This window comes from Hyaena hyaena, unplaced genomic scaffold (assembly GCF_003009895.1).
Source record: "Hyaena hyaena isolate Hyena2069 unplaced genomic scaffold, ASM300989v1 scaffold_52, whole genome shotgun sequence".
Taxonomy (NCBI): Eukaryota; Metazoa; Chordata; class Mammalia; order Carnivora; family Hyaenidae; genus Hyaena; species Hyaena hyaena.
The window spans coordinates 1,240,561-1,268,181 of NW_024080684.1; the positions used below are offsets into that span (position 1 = coordinate 1,240,561).

The 27,621-nt window shown below is 36.2% G+C and overlaps 1 protein-coding gene across 1 annotated transcript in view; it reads right to left on the reverse strand.

Annotated features, from left to right (window-relative positions):
* The window catches only part of GRM1 (glutamate metabotropic receptor 1), a 409,262-nt gene that overhangs the window by 16,983 nt on the left and 364,658 nt on the right, over positions 1-27,621 (reverse strand). The window contains exon 7 of the mRNA XM_039230915.1: positions 19,619-20,549. Within this exon, the coding sequence (XP_039086846.1) occupies positions 19,619-20,549 (931 nt within the window). The remainder of the gene's footprint in view (positions 1-19,618; positions 20,550-27,621) is intronic.

Consider the following 27,621-nt stretch of genomic DNA (forward strand, 5'->3'; position numbering starts at 1 on the left):
ATAATTATAGGAGTTAGTGTTTACTTTCTATTTTACCAGACCAAAAAGCATGTAAATTGGGTTATCTATTAATCACATTAAGACTGATCAGTGCATTTAGGTGTGGTCACCCTAAACCATACTTTACAAAACTTCCCATCAGCTTTTCATCCAATGGTTTTAGCAGTATTGATAATCATTATGAAGACCAATTATTTTATTATAATAATGTAAAGTGGTAATATATCATTCCTTCTGTATTTGTCATATAGATTTCTTTTCTAAAGTAGAACTTCTCCTCATCAGCTATTCAATTCCTCTGATATAGAATTCAAACAGATAACACAAGCCAAATGGTGATCTTTTCTTTACCAATGTTCAGAATAATGATTTGGTTTTCTAGCACCCTCTGACAGTGATCAGTATATCACCTGTGAGTCTGTTTCTATTGTTTAACTGCTTCCCTTGATTTTTTTGTCATATTGTCCTAATTCTTCCATGTCCAAACACATAAGACATATATGAATGTACACATACACACAATAAGATTCTGTAGAGGTTCTAAATTGTAGATGATATTATCTGTGCTACAATTGCTTTACCACTTGATCTGTTAAGTAGAGGGGGACATACCATTTTAATCTAGTCCAGACTGAGCTGAGTCAAAGTTATTTTATAATTGGGTTAAGAATTGGTCTATGGTAGGGAATCCCTTCAGGACTTTTTTTTTAAGTTTATTTATTTATTTTGGAGAGAGAGAGAGGGAGGGAGGCAGAGAATCCCAAGCAGGTTCTGTGCTGTCAACACAGAGCCAGATGCAGGGCTCAAATTCACAAACAGTAAGATCCTGACCTGAGTCAAAATCAAGAATTGGACACTTAACCAACTTAGCTACCCAGGTGTTCCTTTTCAGGATTTTTAACAGAACATCTGGTTGTGCACTAGTATACCTCATCTGGTGGGTCTTTATCACCTTAGCATTAAGAGGCTATGGGAGATTCTGGCCAGCTTTTCAAAGATTTTCAGTTTATATTTTTGGTTTTCTGACTCACAGATCTTCAGAATTAGGCAAATGTCTTGATGTAGAACCTTGACCATATGACTGAGTGCCTCTAAGTCTCCAATTTTGTCAGTCTGGCCTCACATGGATGCTAAAGGTATTTTCTGATTCTTTCCGCAGGCAGGTCTGTCTTCTCAGCATTGGCAGCCTCCAGGAAAATAACTCTATATACCAGAAGTGTGTAGCTTATCTTTTAACCTTTCTGGCCCACTCAGCTGCAGACAATTGCAAATGATTCGAGAGAGAAGCTAGACAGGTGTCGTAGCCTCTCTGCCTTGCATTTTATCACTTCCGCCTCATGGCCACAGAATCTCTTCTGCTTTCGCTTCTCCCTCCATTGACTCTGCTTGGGTCACACTTGGAGACTCAGACTGTGCCATGCTGGCTACTAAGCCTGCAGCCAGGGCCCGGAGTTGGCAGATCTCCCCTGGGAAAAGTGGCTGCAGATCATTGGTCCACTTCTCAGTTCTTCTCTCTCTGATATTCTAGTCTCGCTCTCCTTATCACTTCAGTAACTCCCTGATACTCTAAGAAGTTTTAGTCTTTCATATATGTTCCCTGAACCTTCTTTGCAAAATTTTGCATGTAGTTCCTTCAGCATTCTAAGATGTTTACCAAGTTCTTGACCACACTGCAATGTATATTATATCTTTGCATTTCTCCTGTGATTCTTTTCACTTTTCTTATATAAGCAATTGATGCTAATTCCTATCACCTACATTTGATAGGCCATAGTTTCTGAAGGGCAGGATCCATGCCAGATTTATCATGTGTGCCAGTTATCCCCGATTTATCCTGCCTCAACTTTTGGAAATAAAAGGAAATCATATAATCTCTCATACAAAGAATGAATAATTGCTTTTAAGAATGAAGGGAGTGCTTTGAAAGCCATGTGATGACAAAAATGAATAAACTGAGACTTTTGGGGGACATAAAAGGACATGTGGTCACCTATTTGTAGTAAATGAATGAATGGCTGAAAAAAATCATAACAGAATGGAGAAATATTTCTGATAGAAAATAAGTTGTAAATACTTCTGAGTTTCTCCATCACTTTGGTGGTTTCAGGAATATCAAAACCACTTATTATTTTTATAAAATGAATACCTAAATCCTAATATTAAATATTGAATGTCATAAAATCTGCAGTGAAAATTAAGTTTAAAAATAATAAGTAGAAATAATGTGTGTATATATTGGTGTGTGTGTAACAATGAGAATATAACAAAAAAAGGTAATGGTGATTTTTCTCCATATATTGGTAGAATTTAGATATTTTTTATCAGCTACTCTGTTTTCCTATATTTTACAAATTCTCTACAATAAATATTTATCACTTTTTTTAAAAATATTAAAATAAACAGTAACTATTATTCCAAAAAGAAATCTATCATAACATATAGTTCAGGTGTAAAATTCCTTCTCTTCTTGGCTTTACCCCAATAAACCAAGGCATTGCATAGAATCTGTGAATGTATTTTCTTTTGCTGAAAAAAAGTAAAAATTCTAAAAACATATTAAAATATGCACTGCTAAGAAAAAATAATAGAAATTGTAGAATTTGGATATTCATGCTAATATTTTCATGTAAACCAGTATGATATGGTAATGCATATTTGAAAGTTGACAAGAGAATACATCTTAACAGTTCCTATCTTATAACAAAAGAAAATAAAAACTTTTGTGACTTTGTGTAGTGATGGAGGTTAACTAGACTTATTCTGGTGATCATTTCACAATATATACAGATATTGAATGATTATATTATATACTGAAACTAATATAAAGTTATATTTAAATTATACCTTAAAAAGGGGATATATATTTGAAAACTTCTACTAGATTATCTCAAATTTCTGTCAGAGTTAATAGTCATTCAACTAAAGGCTCTTCTTATAAAGCTAATTCTATTCCATAGTGATACAAGCCATTAATTTTGTGTAACTATAAATAGAGATGGGGTCACAGTTGACTTAATTGACTTAAATTATAACATCCATAAAGTTTTTGTATGTTCTGCACATTTACATATGTGCTTGTCTCTGATTTGAGTATGAATCAGGTCTTATGCTTCTTGTTTCTTCAGCATTTGACAAATATCTAATTAAATTATACAAAAATCATGTTTGCCTAACATGTTATATATGGCATACAAACAGTAATCATGGCAAATTGATGCAGATGTTTGGAAAACAGAAAATAGCTGATAACTCATCATAACTTATGATTCATTAGTAATTATAATTTCAAATTTAGTTTTAATTTTGATCAATTAAAAATGATGAATCCTTGTTATATATGTGATTTGCTAAAAAGGCCAGAAATGTCAATCACTCTTTTCCTATTCCTTGACAAAATATAAACTATTGAAAAAAAGAAAAGAAAAAAGAAATAGTTACTTTGGTAAAAAGCTTAAAGTTGAAGTTGGAACGATAACAAAAAGATAAATCTAGAATTCTGTAAAACTTCTTGTATTGTTGGCTATGGCACTAACATCAATATTAGATATATGTTTCTACTAAAGTTTATTTTATCTTATCATTTCTCTTTGAGCAGAGACATTAATATCTTCCTATCACCACCCATCAAACCCGAGAAAGAAACAAATAGTCAATTATCATACAATTTCTTTCATAGTATTAGATGTATAGACACCATGACCCTAAAAGAAATCTTAGTGATATCAGAGCTAACTGAAAAAGGAGAAGAGGAGATACTAAAATTGGGATAAGAAGATATCTGCTTCCAGGTAAGATGTAATACCTTGGACTAAACCAAGTCTCCCACTGACAACAACTAGAAAAATCTGATTCAGTATTTTTAAAAAACCATTTAAAGACATTGAAACTGCCATGGCAACCAGAACCCAAAGTACCAATAAGTCAGAAAGAAGAGAACTTCAGAGAAGTAAGCAGATAACCTTCAAGCTCTTTTGCCCTAGAAACATTTGATGATTTTTGGCTCAGGAGAACAGACTGAAAATCTAGGCAGAGAGTCTTAACTAAGAAGTAAAGAAGCAAGAAAAACTTTATAAATGCTTAGGTCTATAGATATAAAAATTGGTTTCAAGTCTTCCAAGGCAGCAAGAACTTGAGGAGCCAAGATTCTGGAGAGAAGCAAAAAAATAACCAAAAAACAAAAACAAAAAACAAACGAACAAAACAGAGAGAGAGACAGAGAGAGAGAGACTAACACTTAGTAGATTCCCTCATGAAAGATGTCAAAATTTCCGACTGCATAAAGCACAGGACACAAAGTTAGTAGGAACTGTGGGAAATCAGAATGAAGTTTTTGGAAGTCTCACAACCCCGAGGAATCAAAATTGAAGTTAAAAGCATTTAAAAAATGTTGAACCCAAGGAAACAGCGGGGACTCACAGGATCTTTGGATAGCTGTACCCTAGTAATAGGATGCACCAAGTGAAGCCAAATAAACTTTGTAAAACTACAATACACACTCAAGTCATCTCAGCCCATCATTGGAGAATTTACATATCAGGAATCTATAAGTAAGTATTGATTGTGCAAGATCATAATAGTAATGTAAAATAAGTTTTAACATATGTGTAGAATTAAAATGCATAACAAAAAAAGCACAAAAAATTGACACAAAGTATTTTAAGATCCTCGCTTTGTTTGGAAAATGATAAAACTCCTAATTTATTTGAGATTATAAAAGTTGGGAAATAATTATTATAATCTCTGTAACCATAAAAAGAATAATAAAAGAATGTTAAACTAACAAATTAATACATGGTGAAATTGAATAGTAAAATGCTATATCAATCCAAAGACGGCAAGAACTAAGAGAAAAACAATAGGAGAGAACACATAAATGGAAGTAATCATTCCACTGAGACAAGCAGAAAATAGTTAAAAAGTAGATATAAACATGATTATGTCAACAATTAGATCAAGTGTAAATGAGCCAAATATTCTAATTCAAAGGCAAGCATTATCTGACTAAGAAACAAAATCTAAATCTAAGTATGTGTAGCTTATGAGAGACACTCTTTAAAGCTGAAAAGCAAAGGATGGAAAAGGTATAACATGCAAACAGTAACAAAAATAAAATCTGTTAGCTACACCAGTATCAGACAAAGTAGACTCTATTTCAACTGAACAATACAGAGGATAACAAGGGAGAATTTACATCAGGAAATTCAAGAACAGATTAATATTTAATAATTATTCAATATATTTCCCCATGTTAACAGAGTAAAATAGAAAAAGAACATGATATTTCAACTGATGTAGGAAAATATTTTGACAAAATTTGATGTCCATCTATGATAAATTCCTCAGCAAACTGAGAACATAAAGGAATATCACCAATATGATAAAGGTAATCTATACCCAAGAAGTAATGTCATACATAATGATGAAATTTTGAGTAATGGGAATGATATCCTAAACCCAGAATTGCCAAAACAATAATAAAGCTGGAGAAATTACACTATTTTATTTTAAGACTTAATATAAGATTCAGGAATAGAAGACAGTGTGGTATTTTCATAAAGATAGACAAATATTTCAATAGAATAGAATAGAAAGTCCATGTATCTTCAGTTGAATCTTGATAAAAGCACCAATGTCATTCAGTGAGTAAAGGAAAGTCTTTTAACATATTAAGCAGGGAAAGCTGGATCTCTATTTAGAAAGTGGAAAAAGAGAGCCTTGATACATTCCTTACACCATACACAGAAAAGTATCATATGCGGCACCTGGGTGGCGTCCAACTTCGGTTCACGTCATGATCTCACAGTTCGTGGGTTTGAACCCTGCATCGGGCTCTGTGCTGACAGCTAGCTCAGAGCCTGGAGCCTGTTTCAGATTCTGTGTCTCCCTCTCTCTCTGACCCTCGCCTGTTCATGCTGTTTCTCTCTCTCAAAAATAAATAAAACATTTTTAAAAAAGTATCATAGTACTAAGTGTAAAAGCCAAAATTATAAACCTCCTAGAAAAAAATGGAGGACCTAGAGTAGGCACAAGTTTTCTCACCTGAACACAAAGGGCACTAACCATAAAAGAAATGATAAACTGAACTTCATCAAAATTAAAAACTTCTACTTATTAAAAGATATCACTAAAAAAATGAAGACTCAATCACAGATTAAGAAAAATTACTCTAATATGTATATCCAGCAAAAACTCATATCCAGATTATAAAAAGGAGTCCTACAAGTCAATAATACAATACAAATGACCTAGTGAAAACAATAGGCAAGAATTTAGATAGATATTTCATATAAGAGGGCATATAAATGACCCAAAATATACATGAAGAGAATTTTAAGATCATTAGTCGTCAGGAAAATGCAAATTGAAACTAAAATTAAATACTATTACATACTCATTGAAATAACTAAAATGTAAAAGATTATCAACACCAAATAGATCTCCTACATTCTTACTAGGAGTATAAAATGGCAAAATCACTGTGGAAATATCTTTGGTAGTTTCTTATAAATTAAATATACACCTGCCCTATCATTCAGCAATTCCACTTCTAGGCATATACCTCGACAAAATGAAAATATATGTTCATAAAAACTATCATATGTATGTTGATTGTAGCTTTATTTGTAGAAGTGAAGAGTTGGAAACAACCTAAATGCCCATTAGCACATTAGATTAAACAAATTTTAGTATATTGATACAACATAACAATCCTCATCAATTAAAGGGAATAAACTGTTGATACATGCAAAAGCATGGACGAATATGCTGTGTGACAAAATGGAGGCATAAAAGAAATCTACTGTATCATTTCATTTTTATGAAATTCAAGAACAAGAAAAGGTAGTAAAAAATCACAGTGTTGTGGTTGCCTCTGGATGGGAACTGGGACCAATTAGAAAAGAATGAAGAAAATTTCTAGTGTAAAGAAATAGATTAATCTATATCTTGATCACATGTGGGTTACAGGGATATAACACACAACTTTATAACTTGTATCAAACTTCCATTAAAATATATGCATGTTGATGTAATTATGGTAACTGTGCTTCAATAAAAAGAACAGGAAATGAAAGAATAAAAGGGATTAGGGAAAAAACATAAATATCAAAGTAAGCGAAAAAAGATTTTAATATATAGATATTAGAAATGCTTGAAGAAAAAGAAAACAAAGCAAGGAAATGAATACTGAAGACTATATATTACTCAAGAAAATTTTACTGAAATTTTAAAAGATTTTTAACTACATATTGAAAGTGAATATTGTGTACTTGAGAATACTGACCCAGGGAAACCAATATGAAGACACATTCTAGTAAAATAACCAGACTTTTATAGGAAATGGAAAAACATTTCTTTTGGATGTCTAGGAAAAAAACAGCAAGTGTTTTATAAGGGAAAATAGATTATCATCAGAATTTGGGGCAGCAAAGCTTTAAATGTAACTAGAATGACATATTGAAGATACTTTAGGAAAACTAAATGTGCTTCCTAAATTTCATAGCCAGCAAAACTAGCATTTGATATAAAGGTTGTAGATGAACTGTTTTCAACAAGCCAAAACTAAGTGACTATTGTTCTCATGAGCAAATCCTGAAAAATCTACTCTGCGTTAAGTGTATGGGCTTTGAACTTCCAAAATAGCTAAGACATCATTATAAGGACCGGAGGTAAGTAGTAAACATATCCTTAATTGTAGAATTAAGAATAAATGAGGGTTAAAAGGGAGAAAGTATAGCATGTAATGTCTACATGTTCAGATAATATAAATACAGTATATTTTAAATAAGAGGGATGGAAAGATCAGATGCAAACTATTTTATGGACCTCTTTTTGAGAAATTGATTGTGATAGTATTAGTAGTTATTCTAAGACATTTACATGGCTATTATGGAATAACATAAATATATACCCTGAGATATTTTAATTCTATCATCTCCTGTTTCCTTGGAAACTAGGATTCATCTTGTGGAATAAAAATATAAATATATATTATTTATACATATATGTAGTAAGTAACATATGAGCTATGAATTTTTGGATCAGAAAGCCTGAGAATGGATATAATAGCCATCACATGATTTAATAATTAAATATTTGATGGCATTAGGCTAAGATAGCTTGCTCCACCCCATTAATTCTAAGGAACATTTTGCAATTTGAACTTGAAGTTTCAAAGAGCCCATGGGTCTTCAGCCCCTTCCTCCATCTCCACATCACGAAGGTCTACGGTCATTCGTAACATTTGTTTCAGTGACTACTCTTCTCTGCTTTTGTTATAGATTGGCTAATACATTTCGTCTGTTAACAGTTCAAATTGTATAGGCTTTGGAGACAAACAACCGTGAGGTGACTGGATATTTCTGCTCATTCTATATGTCTTAAATGGAATTTTGTGAGCAATGTCACTTTTACTTTTATTTTGTCTTAATTATTTGTCTGCGATCTCTCTTTTCACCACCAACTGTCAAAGCCCTAGGTCATGCCACTGTAATCTTGGTCCACCTGGACTCTGCAATAGCTTCATCCCAGAGTCGAGTCTCAAGTCTTGCTCCCCAGTGCAATCTCCATGCTGAGGGTGGAGTGTTAGCTCTAAAACACACACCTCATGGATGACAGTGCAGTCTTGCTTTATGACCTTAGTGGATTTCCATGGTTCAGAGAGTGCGACCCAAGCTCCTAAGGCTTCTAACTAGACCCTGATCTGGTCATAGCTAACCATTCCATTGTTTCATTTCTTTCACCCATGAGTATTTTTCCCACTCAGAGCCTTTATATTCTGATTGTTTGGCTGTTCCACTCTATCAGCTTACCTCCATCCCTAGCTCACCCCTTTTCTCCTACAGAAGTCTTTTTAAAATAACACTTCTTCCTGGAACATGTCTAGCCTCCATGCACTGGGACTAGTTAGACTCCTCTAATAACACCCCAGAACACCTTGCATTTATTCTTACAAACACAAATACTCACTACGCTTGGTTTGTTTTTCTGTTCGTTTGTTTTGTTTGTTTTTGAGAGAGAGTGTGAGCGGGGGAGGGGCAGAAAGAGAGAGAGAAGGAGGGAGAGAACCTTAAGCAGACTCCATGCGCTTGGCACATAGCGACCGGGGCTCTAGGTCACAACAGTGAGATCATGACTTGAGCTGAAATCAAGAGTTAGAGGCTTAACTGGCCGAGCCACCCAGACTCCCCAACACTCAGGAGGCTTGTCATTACTCATTCAATGTCTGCTTTCCTGGCTAGATTCTCACTTCCACAAAGGCAGTGGTGGGAGCTGTCTGTTCGCTGCTATATTCCCTGCATTGTCCCAGTGCCCCGCACATACTGCACACTGGAAATTTTGTTGAGTGAATGAGTCAGCAGTGGTTCTCTTCCCAGTTTTACAAGGTATATGTCAGGCCTTGAAACCATTCTAACCATCAGAGCAAAAGTGATTTCATGCTAGGATCAGCCTTGGAGTAACTTTTGACTTTTAAATATTCAGAGCTACAAACATTTTTTGTGTGTAAGGAATTACTGTCAGCCCTACTGAAAACTTCCTCCCATCCTACCGCTATATGATATGATGTCTCTTGCCTCTATATCTTCTCACATAGTGGCTCCTCTGACTTAAACACTTTCCCTGTAACCTCCCGCAACTTAACCCACTGCTATGTCTAGCTGACGGCAGCTGTTACTCTCAGCTATCTTAAATCCCCACCCCTGATTCCATGGCCTACACTGGAGGCCCCTTCTATTATCCTTCCTGAACATGCTATCTTTCCTCTCTCCTAGGACTTCACTTGGCCACATTGTCATTGTCAGAGTTCTTCCTGGTCTTCTCCATTCCACTCAGAATTCCGTGGGGCCATTGACCATTCAATATTTCTTCACCAGTAAATTGTCCACAGTTTGTAAAGTAGTAAGCCCTCCATATTTTTTAAACAAGGCCTGAAGTATGACAAATTTACCAGAATGTCTTGAAGGGCTAAGGCTTGCAATAAGGCACTGACAGAGACAATGGCTAAAGTCACAGGGCTGGCTGGTGACACAGATCCAACTCTTCTGCTTTCACACTGTCACTCCTGCCCCATGTTCATACTTCCTTCTATTTTACTGTGATGATGTATGTTTTTATTTGTTTTCCTTTGTTAACCCCTTTTCACTCCCCGTCCCAAAGCCATCTAAGCCAAGTAACATAAGCAATGCAAAGTGCAAAATGATACTAATTCCCACAGTGTTTGAGAAAATTTACTAGGAGCAAAGTAACACTATATTTTTTATAGCTGGAAAATCAGAAAAATGAAAGTATTTCTTATTGATTTCTTTCAAGTAGTTGTTTTTCAGTATATTTAGCAGCATCACTAGGGACTTGGCTTAATTTTGTTAGCAGTGGACTCTTCATTTATCTTGAAAAAAATCTGCATAGAAGGTATTGTTGTCTTAAATTATAGGAGGTTTCCTTTATCCTTTTGAAACAAAATCAATTTATAATCATATTTCGATTAACTTGACTAAATATGTGCTTATTTTCTTTTTATATTCTATTAACCAATGTTAATAATAAATACTATTTTATTGTTGGCCTGTAATTTATGATGTATTTTAATTCATTCAGAAAACAATTTCCTAATCATCTATTTTCCTTTAACAAAACAGAACACATGTTCCCCTCCTCTTTGTTTATCTTCAGGCAACTGAGAAGCATTTTATAGCCAAGATTCTTTATAAAAGTAGTAAATACAGGTCTATTTTTAAAATTTGGTTCATTCTATAGTTCATACCTTTATAATAAGTGCTGGGTCAGAGCTATGGAATTTTCTTTCCCTTCCATTGGCAGACCCACTGGAATTTGGAATAACCTCTCACATTTTGCATAGATAGTTGATGAATTTTTTGTCTGCTGGCTAGTCAGCTATAGGCTTTGTCTTTTGGTCAACATTTTAAAATATAAAATCCTGGCACTTGGAAATGATTTATTCATATGTCAAGGAAGAAAGCGTAGGGGTTGGGATGGAGGTGGGATTACTCTGATGTAGACCCTTCTCACACTCATACCTCCTTTTTGCAAACTGCCTCCCTGACCCTTCCCATGGGGAACAGGAATGATGACCCTTTGGAAGACGGTTTTATACCTGTGACTCCACACATTGTCCTCACCCCCTTAAGCTGAGATAGACACATGAGCCAGACATTGCCAGTCAGTTTCTGTGTTATGTAAATTACATGGGTAGAGAGAATTGAAGTAGTCTCTTTGGGTAGCTGGATCAATAACAACACATCAAACTCAGGAGCACTGGGATGGTTGTCCTTGGACTGACCAGGAGGGCGCATGGACATGGAAAAACAGATCTATAAGGAAAAGAGGAAGGGGGCAGTCACAGAGACATGAGTTGAGCCTGAGGCCTTTCCCCTCAGAAGCCCTATACCCCATGTGGCCCAGAAGCATTCCAAATCTTGTTAACTTGAGATACCCAAAAGTATTCTTTACATTCTTTCTGTTAAATAGCTCACCCCTTTTGCTTAGGCTAGCTTCAGTTGGCTTCTTTTATAACTTGTAGCCAGAGAGTTCTAATTAAGGATTGTAAGCCTCTGTTCTCATGATCTGAAGGTTACAAATCCACTGGTACTTTCTTCTTCTGTTCTTCATTCTGCAAGCTGTTAATGTTTTTGCTCTTGAACTAGCTTTACAAATATGTTGCTTACATGATCTGCTTCCTTTTTGAGTAGGGAACACTTTACATTGGACACTAACAGATGGAATGCACATGACCTCATCTTTCTTTAGCCGTGGCCAAGCATGGACAGGTTGCCAAGCCATGTCAAACAGGATGTCTTTCTCCACGCACATCTCGCACTGAGTAACACTTGCATGTCGCCACTTCCAGCAGATACATGTTCCTCCATGCTACACAGCATAGATATCATGAGCTGATGATAATGATGATGCATAGAGTCAGTTTTCAGAACTCTCTTTACATGATAGTGTAATTCAGAGTTTTATGTTAAACTCCCATACATCCTCCCCTACTTCCATAATTCCAATGTCACTAGCTAACAGCTATTGAGATTCTGCTATATGCTAGGCACTGTACAATGCTCTTTGCATAAATTTTATTTTATATATTTTATATAAATGAAAAATAAATTTGCTTAGGCTAGCTTAAGTTGGCTTCTATAACTTGCAGCTGAAGCGTTCTGATTAATGAGCCTATAGGCTCTGTTCTGAGATGATCTGATCTCTAATGATCTGAGAACATCCACGGTCAGGTTCAGCCTGCAGGTCTCCAGTATGTCTTCCAGTCACTTCTTTCATGTAACAGGTGACTGTTACATAGAGTGGGGCCTTGCAAAAAAACAAGCAAACAAACAACAACAAAAGCAAAACAGACCTACACTCTATAAAACTTCTGACTAAATTTACCCATCCACCTGAATCACCATTCTGATCATTCTCCTTACCTAATTTTATTATAGTGGCAGTTTATACCAATAAACCATGAACTTCTTGAGAACATGCCTTATTTATTTTATTGAGTGCATGAAGGAATACATACATTGTTGAGGTAACAGATATAAATAGCTATTAGAATGAGAAAAAGAAATAATTTTATCCAAAAGACCAATGATCGTAGTTCCATCTCTTTCTCTTACAAATATGGCCCTGAACTTCCCATGCTTTACTTTCTTTGCACAATTGTGTTATGTGGACCTCTCTTGGGCCATTATATATATTCATATAGAATATTCTGAATTCAGTTTAGAAACTACATTCTGTTTACATATGAGGATAAAATATTAAGTTGGGAACTTGAATATGTATCAGTCATGCAAGTTAATTTGAATTTGAAAGAAATATAAATGGTGACCTATATTCAAAAGGAATTACGTCCTCTTTGAAGCTGTAATATAATCTGCACCTTATGGTCTCAGTATAGAACTTGAAAACATAAAATTATGAGTATTAAAAGTAGCTATTTCTGTATTATTTGAAAAATAAGTATATTATTAACAAGAGAGAACAAACAAGCAAACAATGGTGACTATAGTTTTGCTGCACCTGAAGGGGAACGAGCTGTGTCCACCCTTTGTCTTGTTGTGTACCCCACCCCACACGTGAGCCCATGATTTCTGCAGGCAGTCCATCACAGGAGCAACGTCTCCACATGGGACATGCTGACTTCTCTATTTTCATTCTTACTTATGGCTAATGTGCTTCCAGGTGACTTCTTTCAGGAAGTGATGGCATTTTGGCTTACATTTTAAGGGGGCATAAGTCTTTACCCCAAACAAAATGTGCTTATGCTGGCAGGCTCAGCCACTATGACTGGATGTCAGGGAGAGATCCAAGGATTTCTAGCTCCTTTCAATCACAGCTAAATAAAGGGACCTGCTTCAGCTCCAACTGAGTCTGGATACATAACAACCTTCTTCCTTCTACAAATGACTTCTACTTTTGAGCTGTGAATCCCCTATCTCCTCCAGTAGTTCCAGGAAAGTAGAGGTTACTTTCCAGACTTTCCTTTGTACGTCCCTCCTCAAATCTTACACTCAATAGTTTAAGTCCAGAAGTCTGATAAATTCGATAATAAGGATTATATTTTTGGATTTGAATTAAAAATTCCTATAAGTTCCCAGCCTGATGTTTTTCACCTTTTTTTTTATATATCAAGCAACATACATGTAGCTAAGTGAAAACTAGCATCAACTGCAACCAACATGTTCTTCAAAGTTGACACTTCATTGGTCACAGAGCTGTCAATAGATGGCAAAGGGCAGTATTTTAATGACACAGTTCTTGGTCAGGTGGCTCAGCACAAACCACATGATCTCTCTGTTATATCTTCAATTTTTCTTTCTCTGTTGGCTCCTTACTTAGATATTATAAACAAGCTTAAATTTCTCTTCTATTATGTCACTCCTAGCCTCCTTATATATTATCTAGAATTTCTAATTCCTTTACTGCTAAAACTCAACTTACTGTAATAGAAAATCTACCCATATCACACCACTGAAGCCACTCAAGAATAACCAGAGAGTCTGCATCCTTGGGGATTCCAAGGATCCCAAGCTCAGTCTTCTTGAAACAGTCTGTTGTGCACTGAATGTTGTTCTCAAGTTTGTAAGTTCAAGTCCTAAGCCCCATGTGATGATATCATTGGAGATGGAGACTTTGGGAGGTAATTAGGGTTACATGAAGTTCTAAGAGGGGAGGTCCTTATCTGGGGTTGGTGTTCTTATAAGAAGCGAGACCAGATGGTTCTCTCTCCGTCCCTCTCTCTCCAGGCTTGCACAGAGAAGAAGTTATGTGAGCACACAGCTAGAAGGCAGCCATCTGCAACTCAAGAGAGATCTCACCAGAAATCAACCATGCTGGCATTCTGATCTTGGAATTCTGGCCTCCAGAACTGTGAGAAATTAAATGTCTGTTGTTAAAGTACCCAGTCTGTGGGATTTTACTATGGCAACCTGAGCTAAGATACAGTCTCCTCCTTGGTTTCCAGGGTACTGCAGCCCTCCTGTTTTCCATCATTTCATTCCTTTGTTTATTGCCTTTGTTTATTGCCTTCAGGTTTTCTTCAATTATCTTATCTCTCAAGTGCAAGTGTTCCCTAATGTCCTTCCTCCTACTTTCTTCTTTTCTTATGTCATGGTCACTCTTTTGGCCACGTTAAACATTCTAACAATTAAGCTTCAAATCTTGAGCTCTGGCTCATACTTTCTCTTGAGCTCCTGAGTTAAATTTGTAAAGAACTTATGGCTGCCTCTATTTGGATGCTTTTACTGCATTTTCAATTGATAACTTTGAAACTCAATTCATTCACATCTCCCCAGTTCTACATCTGTATTCCGTCTTCATGGTAGCTGTATGTTTCCAGTCACACAGGCCCAAATCGTGAGAGTTCTAGTTCTAGTTTTTATTTCTTCCTTCCTCTCTCCAAGCCAATAATCCAACGCTAATGAATCAAGCTCAGAAAATTTTTCCTATTCGTACTTGAGGTTTGACTTTCACTCCACTACTCTATTTTATAACTCTCATTTCTATTGTTGTAGCAGTCTATTAACTACTCTTTCAATAGTCAATCTCTTCCCATGAAGCTTACATGACCATAAAACACCACAAAAATCTTTAATGCACATTGCAGTTTATATAACACATACCTGAGCTTCTTCTTAGAACATTGGCCACTATTTACAATCTGTCCTATTTCTGCATTACTACTTCACCCACCACTACATCTCTCCATGTGTCTCATTCATACCAGATTCCGTGGTGTGGCCTGAAAGTCCATTCACATCTGCTAAGTTTCACTTATGTAATTTTCTAATGTGAAAAGGCCTCATCATAGCACAGTTTCTCCTGTTGAAAAACATCCTTTCAGGTCAAATTCAAAGGCCCCTTTTATTAGGAAATTTTGTCCCATCCCTCCACAGATACTGCTCCCTTAGCTGAACCTAATCTCTTTCTTCTCTGACACTCAAATTGTTGTATTGTTGTACTGTAGCACCTAACCCCATCTATTTAGTTATATGTTTGGGTGTCTCCCTTACAATACTACAAGTTTGGTACAGTCAGTGCCTGCTCTTATGGCCTTTTTTGTCCTTAGTATGATCTGATGCCACCTCAAGTACCAATGTGGTTTTAAGCTTAGTGTTGAAACAATGACTGAATAAATGAATGAACAAACAGTAGATCCTCCATGAATGTTACTATCAAGTAGTAAAATTCTATGACAAGTAGGCAGGTAAAATCTTAAGATATTTACTCTAAATGCAAGGGAAGAATTACACTAATTTTATTTTATTTTGCAATATACTTTTAAAGCCATTTGTTGTATGCTTATGAGAAAAATGATTTCAAAATGACAGATTTTCACATTTATAAGTTTATTAGGATAATGACTGAGTTCTTTCTATGAAATAAAACATGTTATTTCTATTTGACTGTGATGTCTGTGGGTTCCCTCTCATATTTCCTTTCATAATCAAAAGAAGAAAGTCAAATTAAAAGACATACGCAGGCCATAATCATGAATGCTGCAGGCTTTGTGACCTCTACTTGCAGACAAAAAAATGTTTCTAGCAGACCAAGAGGAAAATTTCCTTAGCGCATCTTTCTATTTAGTATTTCACTTAGCTTTTGCACTCAATAGAAGCATACATTTGAATGCTTAAGAAACAATCACAGGAACATGATAATATTCTATTTATCTAGGAACCTGCATTTTAAAATTACTTCCTTGCATCAATGTAATGTGTTTTTGTGACTGTAATTGCTTTTAGTTTTGCATGCAAAAGGCCATATAAGTGTCATGTTACATTTCAGCTTCACATGCCATCAGATTGGCATTCAGTGAGGTCATTTACTCAGAAAATGACATCATTAATATATGTAGTTTTTAAAAGAATATATGTAGTTTTTATGTCATTTACAAAATATTTTAATTTTTCAGTTGTATAATGTTAACTCCGTTTGCTTAAAAGGAAATGATAAGTAATTTGTATCTAAATAATTTACTGCATTATGAATGTCTAGGACTCTCTGTTGCCAAGCAAGAGGATTTTACCACTATCTTTATTTAGGTTAAACCTGAACATTTTCTTATTCAAATACATCAAGTTAACAGCTAAAGAATTAGATGTGTCAAAGACAATTATACTAGTTCACCCATCTTCTAGGGTAGGATTATGCTTAATAGGATGTCTAACTGTAAGTAACCTAAACACCCAGTTTTTGTGTTACACTCTCCTAAATTACATTTCAGAAAATGCAAAGCAAGTGCCCAGACCTTTGGTTGTGTCAGATGGTTAGCTGTGAGTCAAATTTAAAAACTGCGGAACACTTTGCAAAAACAGACCCACAACGTCACCCCTCCTGAGCATCTCAGAAACAGCCTCTTACAAGGATGTAGTCGGACTTGCAACTCCTCAGAATAATATTCAAACAGATAGATCAGTTGGAAGCTCTTCATGACAGCAGCTGTTCTGTGTTTATAGCTACATATGCAGACTGCTGAACACCCTCAGTGCACCATAAATGTAGGAATTACACATCCCGAATGGTAATAAACTCATTGGGTGATGTGCTCTCCAGTGTTTAGGCCCTTGCTTCAGTTGGCAAAACTCTGCTAGATCTTAGTTGCTCTAAAAAGTATTAGATTGTTGTGGTTCTTGTAAGTTTGGGGACAAACCAGAAAAACACAAAATAGCATTTAAAAAGGTAAAAATGTAGGCACTGATATTATTAATTTAAAATTACAGCCTCATAGAGAGTCTACAGAAAAATAAATCAAGAGAAGACACAGAAGAATAAATGAGAAAATGAGTACATTAAACGTCTATGATCCAAAAAAGTTTAGCCTCAAATACTCTCTGTACCTCAGGTCAGCTGTGGTTCACCTTTCAGTAGCTACAGGTTGTACTAAGAAAGCTCCATGTTATTAATTAGAAGCATATTTCCTACCATCATAATCTGATAGTGCTTGATAAATTATAGCTAACAGAGGAGCAGCTTACTGGTAAAACAGTACTTTCTAGAAAGCCAATCCAATTTAGAACAAGCTGATTTCTCTCTGAAAAGGAGGATCCCAAATAAAATTGATTTCTAAATTCAGAATGGCGAAGGGAACAGGCTCAGCTTATGAGGAAAGAGGTTCCAGGTATGAGAAGAGGATCGGAATGTATAACAATGCCTGGCTGTCAGAGAATTGCTAAGAACTGTTAAAGTAACATCAGCTTAGCCTAGCAGCAAGCACTATATATTACTCATTAGTCACAGTTCTTGGACAGGCGCTTATAAAATTGTGTGTACAGGGTACATAAAATCACTGGGAGAGCTTTCAAAAATGCATATCCCTGGGTAGCAAAACAAGATATCTTGATCATATAGGCCTCTCATTTAATGGCTAGAACAGCTTTCAGAAATGACTATGACCAAATATCATATGAAACTTTCTGAAGAGCCAAAATACAGTCAGAGGAGTCAGAAATGTGCACGTGCATAAAGGGAGGTGGTCGAATGGAATCCCCACGATGCCATTTGAGATACAATAAAGGACATTTTTTAGTGGGTACAAACACTCCAGCTTAAAGAGTGTTTTCTCCCTTCTCATTTGCTTTTCTTCTCACTTTTTCCCTCTTAATGAAAATTGTTATGTGCCATTTTACATCTGGGTTCTGTGTCTATGGTCTATTATTCTTTTCTCATTTCATGGCGCTGTTGGTTTGCCTTCATGCTTACTGATGAGTCCCTGGTAGGGGACTACTCCTAAGGGGATGTTGGTGAGCGTGAAAAGCCTGGCAAGGGAGAAAAATGACTAAGCGACTTTTATGACCAGTATCTTATTTAGATCTTGGAACTGACACAGCAATAAGTAGGCATGGACTATGATCTTAACCCTTAACACTAAAAAAATATTATGTATTATTTGAAATAATAATAATAATTCTATGGTTTAAAAGATATATTTTCCTATACACTCCTTCACCTGATCCTCAAACCGATTACAGGATTTCTGTAAAAGATGCCCCTGGTACTGCTTGGCAAGTAAAGATACAAAACACAGAGGCATGTCAGTTTTTTTGACATATGTTAAGACGAGAAATTTCATGTAAGAAATTAAGACCTACACAAAGAATGGCAGACTAGATAGAATTACACTTAGGAGTCCCAGAATTTCACAGTGGCTGAGTTCTCTCACTTACAAAATGGGGGAAAATAATACCTATTCCCCTAGTCTTTTGACTTGTTCAGGTGGGTGGAATAGTTACAAAATAATGTATATGTTATAATTATGTCTTAAAATTCCTCACTTATAAAGAATTATTTCAAAAAGAAACATTAGCACTGCTTGTGAGGAAAATAGGGGAATTTTTGGATAGTTCAATTACCTTTCAGCTTCAAGCATACATGTCAGTTTGGAGCTCCTCACTTTTATTTAGTTTCTTATTTCTTTTGGTGTTTTATGGCTTAGAAACAAGTCATTTTGATCGTGACCTTGCAGTAGAGGTAGGTAGTTCAATTCACATGTAGCATGATGGAACATCTTTATTACAATATACATCAATGCTCAATAAATAAGAGGGGCATGGTAGGAGAGTTGCTTAAGGAAGCTTATCTCAGAAGACTTGCTGCTAGTTGCACTCAACTTTTGAAAGAGTCAAATTTCCACAGGTGGTTAATTTCCTTCCTCTCCAACCCAGATTAGTAAAGGTGAGGCTCCAGAGTGATAAAAATAAATCAGAAACTTTATTCAGTCATATTCTAAACTAAAAATTAGAACTAGAATTTGCATCTCAAACCCAGCCCCCAGAGATATGTTGATGATCCATAAAGGGGAGGACCCATGTGAAAAGAAACAATTGTTGGCGGAACAGAAGCTGAAGATTCTAGGTAAGAATACAGATGTGTTCAGCTGGCTGTTGTTTCATGCTCCCTGCTTTTTCAAAGGAATGAAAACAAAGAAGACATTTAGTATTTCCTACTGCCAGAGAATAGGAAATGTAAGGGGGAAGGGCGGGGAAAGAGAAAAGATTAAGAAAGGAAATGAAAACCATTGGGGGAATGGAAGAATATGATTTACTCAAATAGAAGAAAAGAGAAAAGACAAGAGAGGGAGGCAAAGCCAGGTCAGATAACTCACCTGGCATTCCCTGCCCCTGGTTTCTTTCTTCGGAAAATGTTGAGGAAAGTGTTGGAGCGGCAGGGCAGCTTGCCATCGCCAACATGCATGCGGACTACATCAGAGGTGGTGAAGGCACTGCGGACATTCCTCTCGGGCTTCGCAATAATGATGTACATCTTGGGAGTGAACATGCACCCCAGGGCCACCGTTACACTGAGGCTCACTGCAAAGCAGGTGGTGATGATCTTGTAGTTGCTCCCAAAGTAAATGGGCACAAAAGCCAGCCAGATGATACAGGTGGTATACATGGTGAAGGCAATATATTTGGCCTCATTGAAGTTGGCGGGCACGTTGCGGGTCTTGAAGGCATAATAGGTACAGCTCATGATGAGGAGTCCGTTGTAGCCCAGAGGGGCCACCACACCCAGGTTGCTGGTATTGCAGATAAGATAGACTTCCTTGATACTTGGGTAGGACAGAATGGGCATGGGGGGCTCCATGATGATGAGGGTTACCACCAGGGTTAGCTGCACACTAATTAGAATTGAGGCAATGATCACTTGGGCCCAGGCGCTCATGAACCTGGGTTTCCGGGTGCAGATCTTCTTTTTGCTGCCAGCTAGGATGCGTGCAATTCGGTTGGTTTTGGTCACTAAAGCAGAGTAGCACATGGCAGAGGAGAGGCCAACCAGAAGGCGCTGGAGGTAGCAGGATGTGGTGGTAGGTTTGGCAATGAGAGTAAAAGGGCACACGTAACCGAGGAAGATGCCAGCCAGGATAATGTAGCAGAGCTCCCGACTGGAGGATTTGACAACTGGTGTGTCCCGGTACAGCACAAAGATAAGGGTAACAAACAAGGTGACAAGTATGCCCAGGCAGGAAAAGGCGATGGCTATGATGGATTCTATGTTGCTCCACTCAAGATAGCGCACAGGAATAGGTTCACAGCCTGTAATGAGAAAAACAGCTTTAAAATCCAAGATTTCTGCTAATTAATAACAACATTGCTTACTAGTTACCAGAAGCATAGCTATGTTCACATCTTCCACAATTTGTGTTATTTTAATTATGTGTGAAAATGTCTCACTATTACAGAAATAAGTATACACTACTGTCTTGTCTGGACAATCATTTTCTCAAACCTGATCTAATCACAAGCTTACTGTGACATGTTTGAGCCTATAAAAATAATCTTTTCTCCCAACACCAGCTTTATAAATGGATGTCTCTCTGTGGGTGGAACTTCGTTCTACACTTTCAGAAAAAGAAAGAAAAAGAAGGAAGCTAAACTGTGTTTCCAGGGAAGGTTAAATGGTAATAATGTTAGTAAGCAATAAACTAACAACATTTTTATTTTGATGTAACTGTCCAGAGGTAAGCCCAGTTCACAGACAAGTACTCTCTTGGCCAGCAGTGTTATAAACATAAATTTTCTTTGAAATCCTTAGAAGAATCCGCATTCTCCCATTTATTACATATTACTCACTTCTGTCTCACCCCTTGAGTTATGTATAATACATCTGTGGCATCTGAGGGCCTTTGAGTTATCAGCTGTTACTAGATGTACCAAGGAAGGATAGAATCTCCCATCACCCATCTATTGAAAGGAGAGACAGCCCTGTGTTCTTAAATACCTGGCTTATCTTTTCCCTCAGATGGAGAATAAAGTCTGTGTTGTATAGTGCAGAGAAAAAGAAATTTGTCAGGTCCTGGAGACAACCTCTTCACAGAACTCTGTGTTTAGTCTGGGCCAATATTCCCAAATTGCAAGAATAAGAATGTGTCCATAACTTTAAGAAAACACTTCTTTTCCTGCAGCCATGGGAACAGAACCTGTTTTAATTCTGTTCAGTCAATGGTAGCTCCCGTCAATGAACATGGTTTCTGCAAGCCATTCAGTCAGTATCAACCCATGCATCTGATAATCACCCAAGAAGGAGCAGACTCAATGCAACAAACAAGTGAGTGCCAGACATTTGCAAGTGCACACTCCTGACTGATCAGAGAGGCCCCCCTCTCTCGTGTGTCGGGGGCCTGTCTATGCCAGAGTCTCAGCCTCTTCCTGGGAGAACGTCTGCTTCCTCTAAAAAGTCACATTTTTAATCCTAAATCTTCTCATTTTCTTAATAAAGTTTAGAAAAATGTTTGGATAGATAGATAACTTAGAATAACAATGACTATTATGAGGGATTTTTGATATGACACATTCAATGAATTACAATATGTAAGAGGGGCTGTGGACAAATTAGGAGATAAAATACTGAATAGTCAATACTCCACTCTTTTGATTGGCATCCTGAGCTTACTAAATAAAATTTAAATTCCAATGTTGTCTTTGTCAAACCTTTTTACCTTCCAAAAGCTAGCCCTCTTTTCATTCCTTTTTTCTATGCAATTTTAACTGGTTTTGTAAATGAGCTAGTCTGTCCTCAGCGCTTTCATTAGGAAAAGAATACCACATTTAAAATTTCTAGAACACAAGTCAGATCTAGGGAAGTTGAATTAAAACCCTGATCTAGAGCCAAATTAAGAACTATAATTAATGATTTCAGGGATATAGGCATAATATTTTCTGCAGAATTCAGGATTTTTATTAGACACTTATTGTCCTACACTACAGATATATACGAATGAATTCAATTAATTGTTAGCCTCATGGAGGAAAATGTTTAAAAGCAGCAGTTTGGAAAAGAGAAGATTTAAATAACCTTGTGGTGTAAATTTAAAAAATAGAAATGGAAAATGCATTACATAAGGCAATTTTGAAAGCTTTTATTTCGACAAAAATACAGAAGTATAAACTAAATAAAGATAAATGACAGACTTTATGACATCTTCAAACAATTCTGGGGTGGACTCAACACCTGACAAGAAAGACTATATCTTCTCATTTTATAAATGGCTCAGTCCTGAATTAGGGGAATCAAACAGACAAAAATATTAAAATGTAAAATTATCAACTTAGAAAATATCCAATATGTGACTGGACATTTCCAGATAGACTTAAAAAGTAAATAAGCTAGAAATCAATATAGTTATGGATCTTTAGGTAAAACAACTAAAAGAGCCTCTATTGTCTACGATTTGTGAAACTGTAGATAAAGAAACCTATAGATACTTCAAACAGAAATGTCATTTAAAGAACTAATGTCCCACATTAGCTAAAATTCAGAAGGACTGTCCAATGACTTAATTCCATGGGAATCACAGGCACCCAAAAATTGCTTGTCTTTCCTCTGAACTCCCAAGGGAAACAATATATCTTTCTTATTGATATAGGTGTCTTTATGTCCACTAATAATCTTGCTATTAATAAATCATCAGATAAATTGGTTTAATAAAACCACAGAAATGGTGAAAACCTTTAAAAATCCTATGCCCCGACCCACAACTAACAACTACTACTCTGAGATTATTATTGGAAGGATACATTATTCTCTGTGAAACAAAACCCACATATACAATAGTAGGATTTACTTCTAGATAGGATGTGCTATGGTTCCCTATAAATGATCTGATTATAGCTACTCTACTCATGAAAGTACTTATACTATGTATAATTTTAAAAATTATGCAAGGAATACCTTTAGTTCTAGAAAGGACAGAAGACTTCACAGAAATAGAAAGACGGATTGTGGCAGAGCACATAAAAATACTGATTATCATATGTACCTAGATTAACGTAACTCTTCTTTTTTTGTGTATATATGAAAATGATACACCATGATCTAGAATATATTAACTCAACAGCAGAGCACATATCAAAGAACCCTTGCTCATTGTCATAAGCTCACGGTAAAAAAGGTACTGCAAAAGTTATAGATACTATAAAAACACCTTGGAAATATAATAGAAGTATTTTAGAGATTATGCTAAGCAGACTGCTCTGACTAAAAATCTTAATATAAAGGTCTCATATGAAACAATAAATAATTTATTAATAGTAGCAAATTCATGGAGAAGTTCAAGTATCCAATTATAGATACACAAAATGTGGCCAGAAAAGAAGTTCTTAAAAAATAATTCCAGAAATTCAATTAGTATGTTGTAAGATTCATGAAGATAAATATCTGACAAAATCAGAGTGGCTGCTTGATAGTATCATATAAAATATCTATCAGGCATTGGATAAAATCCTGATAGAACAAATGAAAGAATTCATTTCAGTAGGGACAAATTTGCTACAAAGTTAAACACTATTGGGAAAACATTTCCAGGATAGCAGCTGTGGCCAGTTCATGCTTCATTTGTAATTAAATTAATTAGGATAAATTGTAAAGGTGGCGGCATTGACTGAAACAATTACAAGAGAACTTTTGAGTTACTCCAAAGGAATTGTATACAGTTTTCTCCCTCCATGGTTTATGAATATGTACTAGTTTAAATAGTGTATTTATCTTGCTGGCGGTTTGAAGAATTCTGTTGAAAAGTCTTACAAAGGCTAAAATATGATTCGATTCTGTGGTCTTAGTTAGCATGGTCTAGTGTTATGGGAACCTCTTCACTGGAAGAGTTATTCATGAATTTAAATTGTGCAAGGATGTCTTCATTTCCAACTGCTGGACAAATGAAAAAGGAACCTTAATATTGTTACAGTTTACACCCCTTAGTAATTTAATTTGAAGTTCTGTAGAGAGCTTCCAGAAGCTGAAGGCACATGGAAATTGACTGTTAGCTCAAGAAGCTTATAGCAAGCTGATGACTACACAATGGTCTTCTGTGCAAGTCATCTGAAGAACATTTTTACATATATCATACTTTCCTTTGCATGCTTTTTCTTATTCATACTTCACTTCTTTACTGACTTGAAGCTGTACAAATCTGAGTTTGTCTTTAATATTCTCCTTACTGGTAATAAGTATTTGCCAGAGCCTATGTTTTACTAAACTATAATTAACACAATAATTCAATTATATCAAGCTATTGTTAGGTATGTTACACTAACTTTTCCAATAATGATACTGTTTTTATATGCAAAGGCTGTACAAGTTCAGATACTTGAAAGGACCGAGGAGGTTCATAGAACATACTCATGTAATGTTTTTACTTATTGGCAAAAGATATAGTAAGAGAAAGACAGTGCTGGTAAGCATCAAGGGGTAAAGGGAGATCCAGGTGCAAGCCCTCTAAGATCCTTACTCCCACAAGGGTACACGTCATCTTTGAATTGAGAGTTCAAGGCAGAAGTTCACAGTGAAGTCTTTTTATGATCTTCAAGTCATATAGCCAGGTCTGTCTATCTCATATGCCAGCTGAAATCCATTGGTAAACAAACTGGTTTCGGCTGTCACCAGTGGAGCTTCAGTCTCAACCGCATATCATAAATCAGTCCCCTTAATGTAGCCAGGAGCCAAAACAGGCACTCATGCATCTCCACAAATAATTACAGAGTAGTCCCAAGCCTAGCTATAAATTAAGCCTATTCTATACAGTGTACTCCACATAAGTGAAGAAAAATATGCTGATGCTAGAAGGAGATATAAGTACTCTGTGCTGTAACAGTAGCATTTTGTCGACAACACCCCAAAACAATGTACCTACAACTCTACCGTGGTTGCTTTATTTCTTGTCAAGATTCTAGGTTCTTTTTCCTCCGGGGAAACCAGAACTTTCAATGGCAGTCCAGGACCACCCAAAACAGAATCACTTGAGGATTGTTTATATTTTGAACCAGATTCTTAAACTTGCTTTCTCCTTTTTTTTCTTCTTTCCTTTCTTCTTTTACTTTTTTAGACATCTTAAATTTGAGAAGCATTAGCTTTGATTCCTTGAGAGACTTAGCTGCAATATCCATATGGTCCATATATGTGATATAATATGTAATATACTTTTTTGTCCTGTTTTGAGGTTTAAGGAGAAGAGTTGTCCAACCCCCACGTGTGTTTGGGTATCCTAAGACTGGGAGGGATGGGAGTTACCTTCAACAAGTGGTGAAGATTATTCTGGCCCTACCTGACCCTCAGCATCTAAAAGCAGAAGCCATTATATGAGTTGTGCACACTATACCTAAAGCCTCAAGAACTTAGAGGCCTGGCAGTATCTGTGGTTACAGTTATCCCAGAGAATCCAGAGCCATTAGACAGATTCATTTCCTTCAAGCAGACTACAAATTACTGAGCAAAATCCAAGAGAACTGGTAATAACTCTGATTGGAGGGACAGGAAGTTACTCCTAATTTTTAAACAAATTTTGGTTCACTTGCAAGATCCAACTGCATAGCAGAAATTACAATTTAATACTGGACTTCTTCCCAATTAGGTTAAGACCAGTTTAATATAACTCAATAAATAAAGTTCACAGTTATTCTACCCAAAGTGTCTTGGGACATTTAATAACAGTTATAATAATTCTTCATAATTAATAAAGCTTTGTCAAAATGTTTTCCTTAATGCTATCACATTATTATCAATTACTTACAAGGAAAAATCCTATTTCATAGCCAATGTTCAACTCAAATATCCCTTTCTCTATGAAGGCTCTTGTATTGCCAGAGAAAAATAATTGCTTTTTTACTCTATGTTCCTATGACATTTTATACATACCCCTGTTGTGGGACTTATAGTTGATCGTTGATATGTCTAGTTTCATATGACACTCCTCCCCATGATATAAACTTTATACAAACATATATAAACATATATGTTTCTAGTTTCTACAAAAAATGCCTGGCACAAAGTAGGTGGTAGTGTATATAAAATTAAGTAAATGAGTAGATAGTGTAAGAGGTCACAGTAATCACTGGGATGGACAGAAATGGTAAAAATTAATTTCTATAGCTTAATATTTTCTACTTTTAATGATAAATTTAGTGTAGTCTGGCTTCCTGAGGGACCCTCTTATCCTATTTGACTTTTTAAAAGAAATAAGCGGCACTCGCACCCATACCTCACACGGAAAAGATCTGAAGCCATTGGAAACCTTACAAAACCTGAGAGATTGGGAGAAAAATGACGCAGAACCCACTGAGAAAGCCTTCTAACGGCTACATCAAGAAAGAAGCCAGAGTACACAAGGTGGAGAGTCCCAAATATCACTACCAATAGGAAAATAAAATAACCAAGGTCCCAACAAGAGAGACCAAGAGATACCATTCAAAAAACACTCTCTGAAAGGATAGGCCCCAGACAGTCAAAGAGTCTTCTTGGATACAACAGCGCTCATAGGTGCAGAGAGCATAACAGGTCATTAAAACTAACAAGAGCTGGAGAGCTAACTAAAATGACGAAATGAAAGAGCTCTCCTCCAAAGAAACTCCAAGAAGAAATGACAGCTAATGAACTGCTCAAAACAGATATCAGCAGCATAACTGAACAATATTTTAGAATAATAATGGTAAAATTAATAGCTGGGCTTGAAAAAAACATAGGGGACATCAAAGAAACTATGGCTACAGACAGAACGGAAAATAAAAATAGGCATGATGAATTAAAAAATGTGATAAATGAGATACATAATAAATTAGAGGCCTCCAATGCACGGATTGAAGAGGCAGAAAGGAGAATCAGTGATTTAGAAGACACCATGATAGAAAAACAAGAAGCTGACAAAATAAGAGATAAACTGATCCAGGAACATGAGAGAAGAGTTCAAGAGCTCAGCGATACGGTCAAACGCAACAATATCCATATCATAGGAAAACCCAGGAGAGGAAGAGAGAGGGAAAGGTGCTGAAGGAGTCCTGGAACAAGTTATAGCAGAGAACTTCACCGACCTGGGGAAAGAAGTAAATGTTGAAATACAAGAGGCTCAGAGGACTCCCCTCAGATGTAACTTGAATCGATCTTCTGCACGGCATATCATAGTGAAACTGGCAAAGTATAAGAACAAGGAGAGAATTTTGAAAGCAGCTAGGGAGAAAAGGGCCCTAACATACAAAGGGAAACCTATCAGAGTGGTGACAGACCTATCTACTGAAACTTGGCAGGCTAGAAAGGAATGGCAGGAAATCTTCAATGTGATGAACAGTAAAAATATGCAGCCAAGAATCCTCTATCCAGCAAGCCTGTCATTCAAAATAGAAG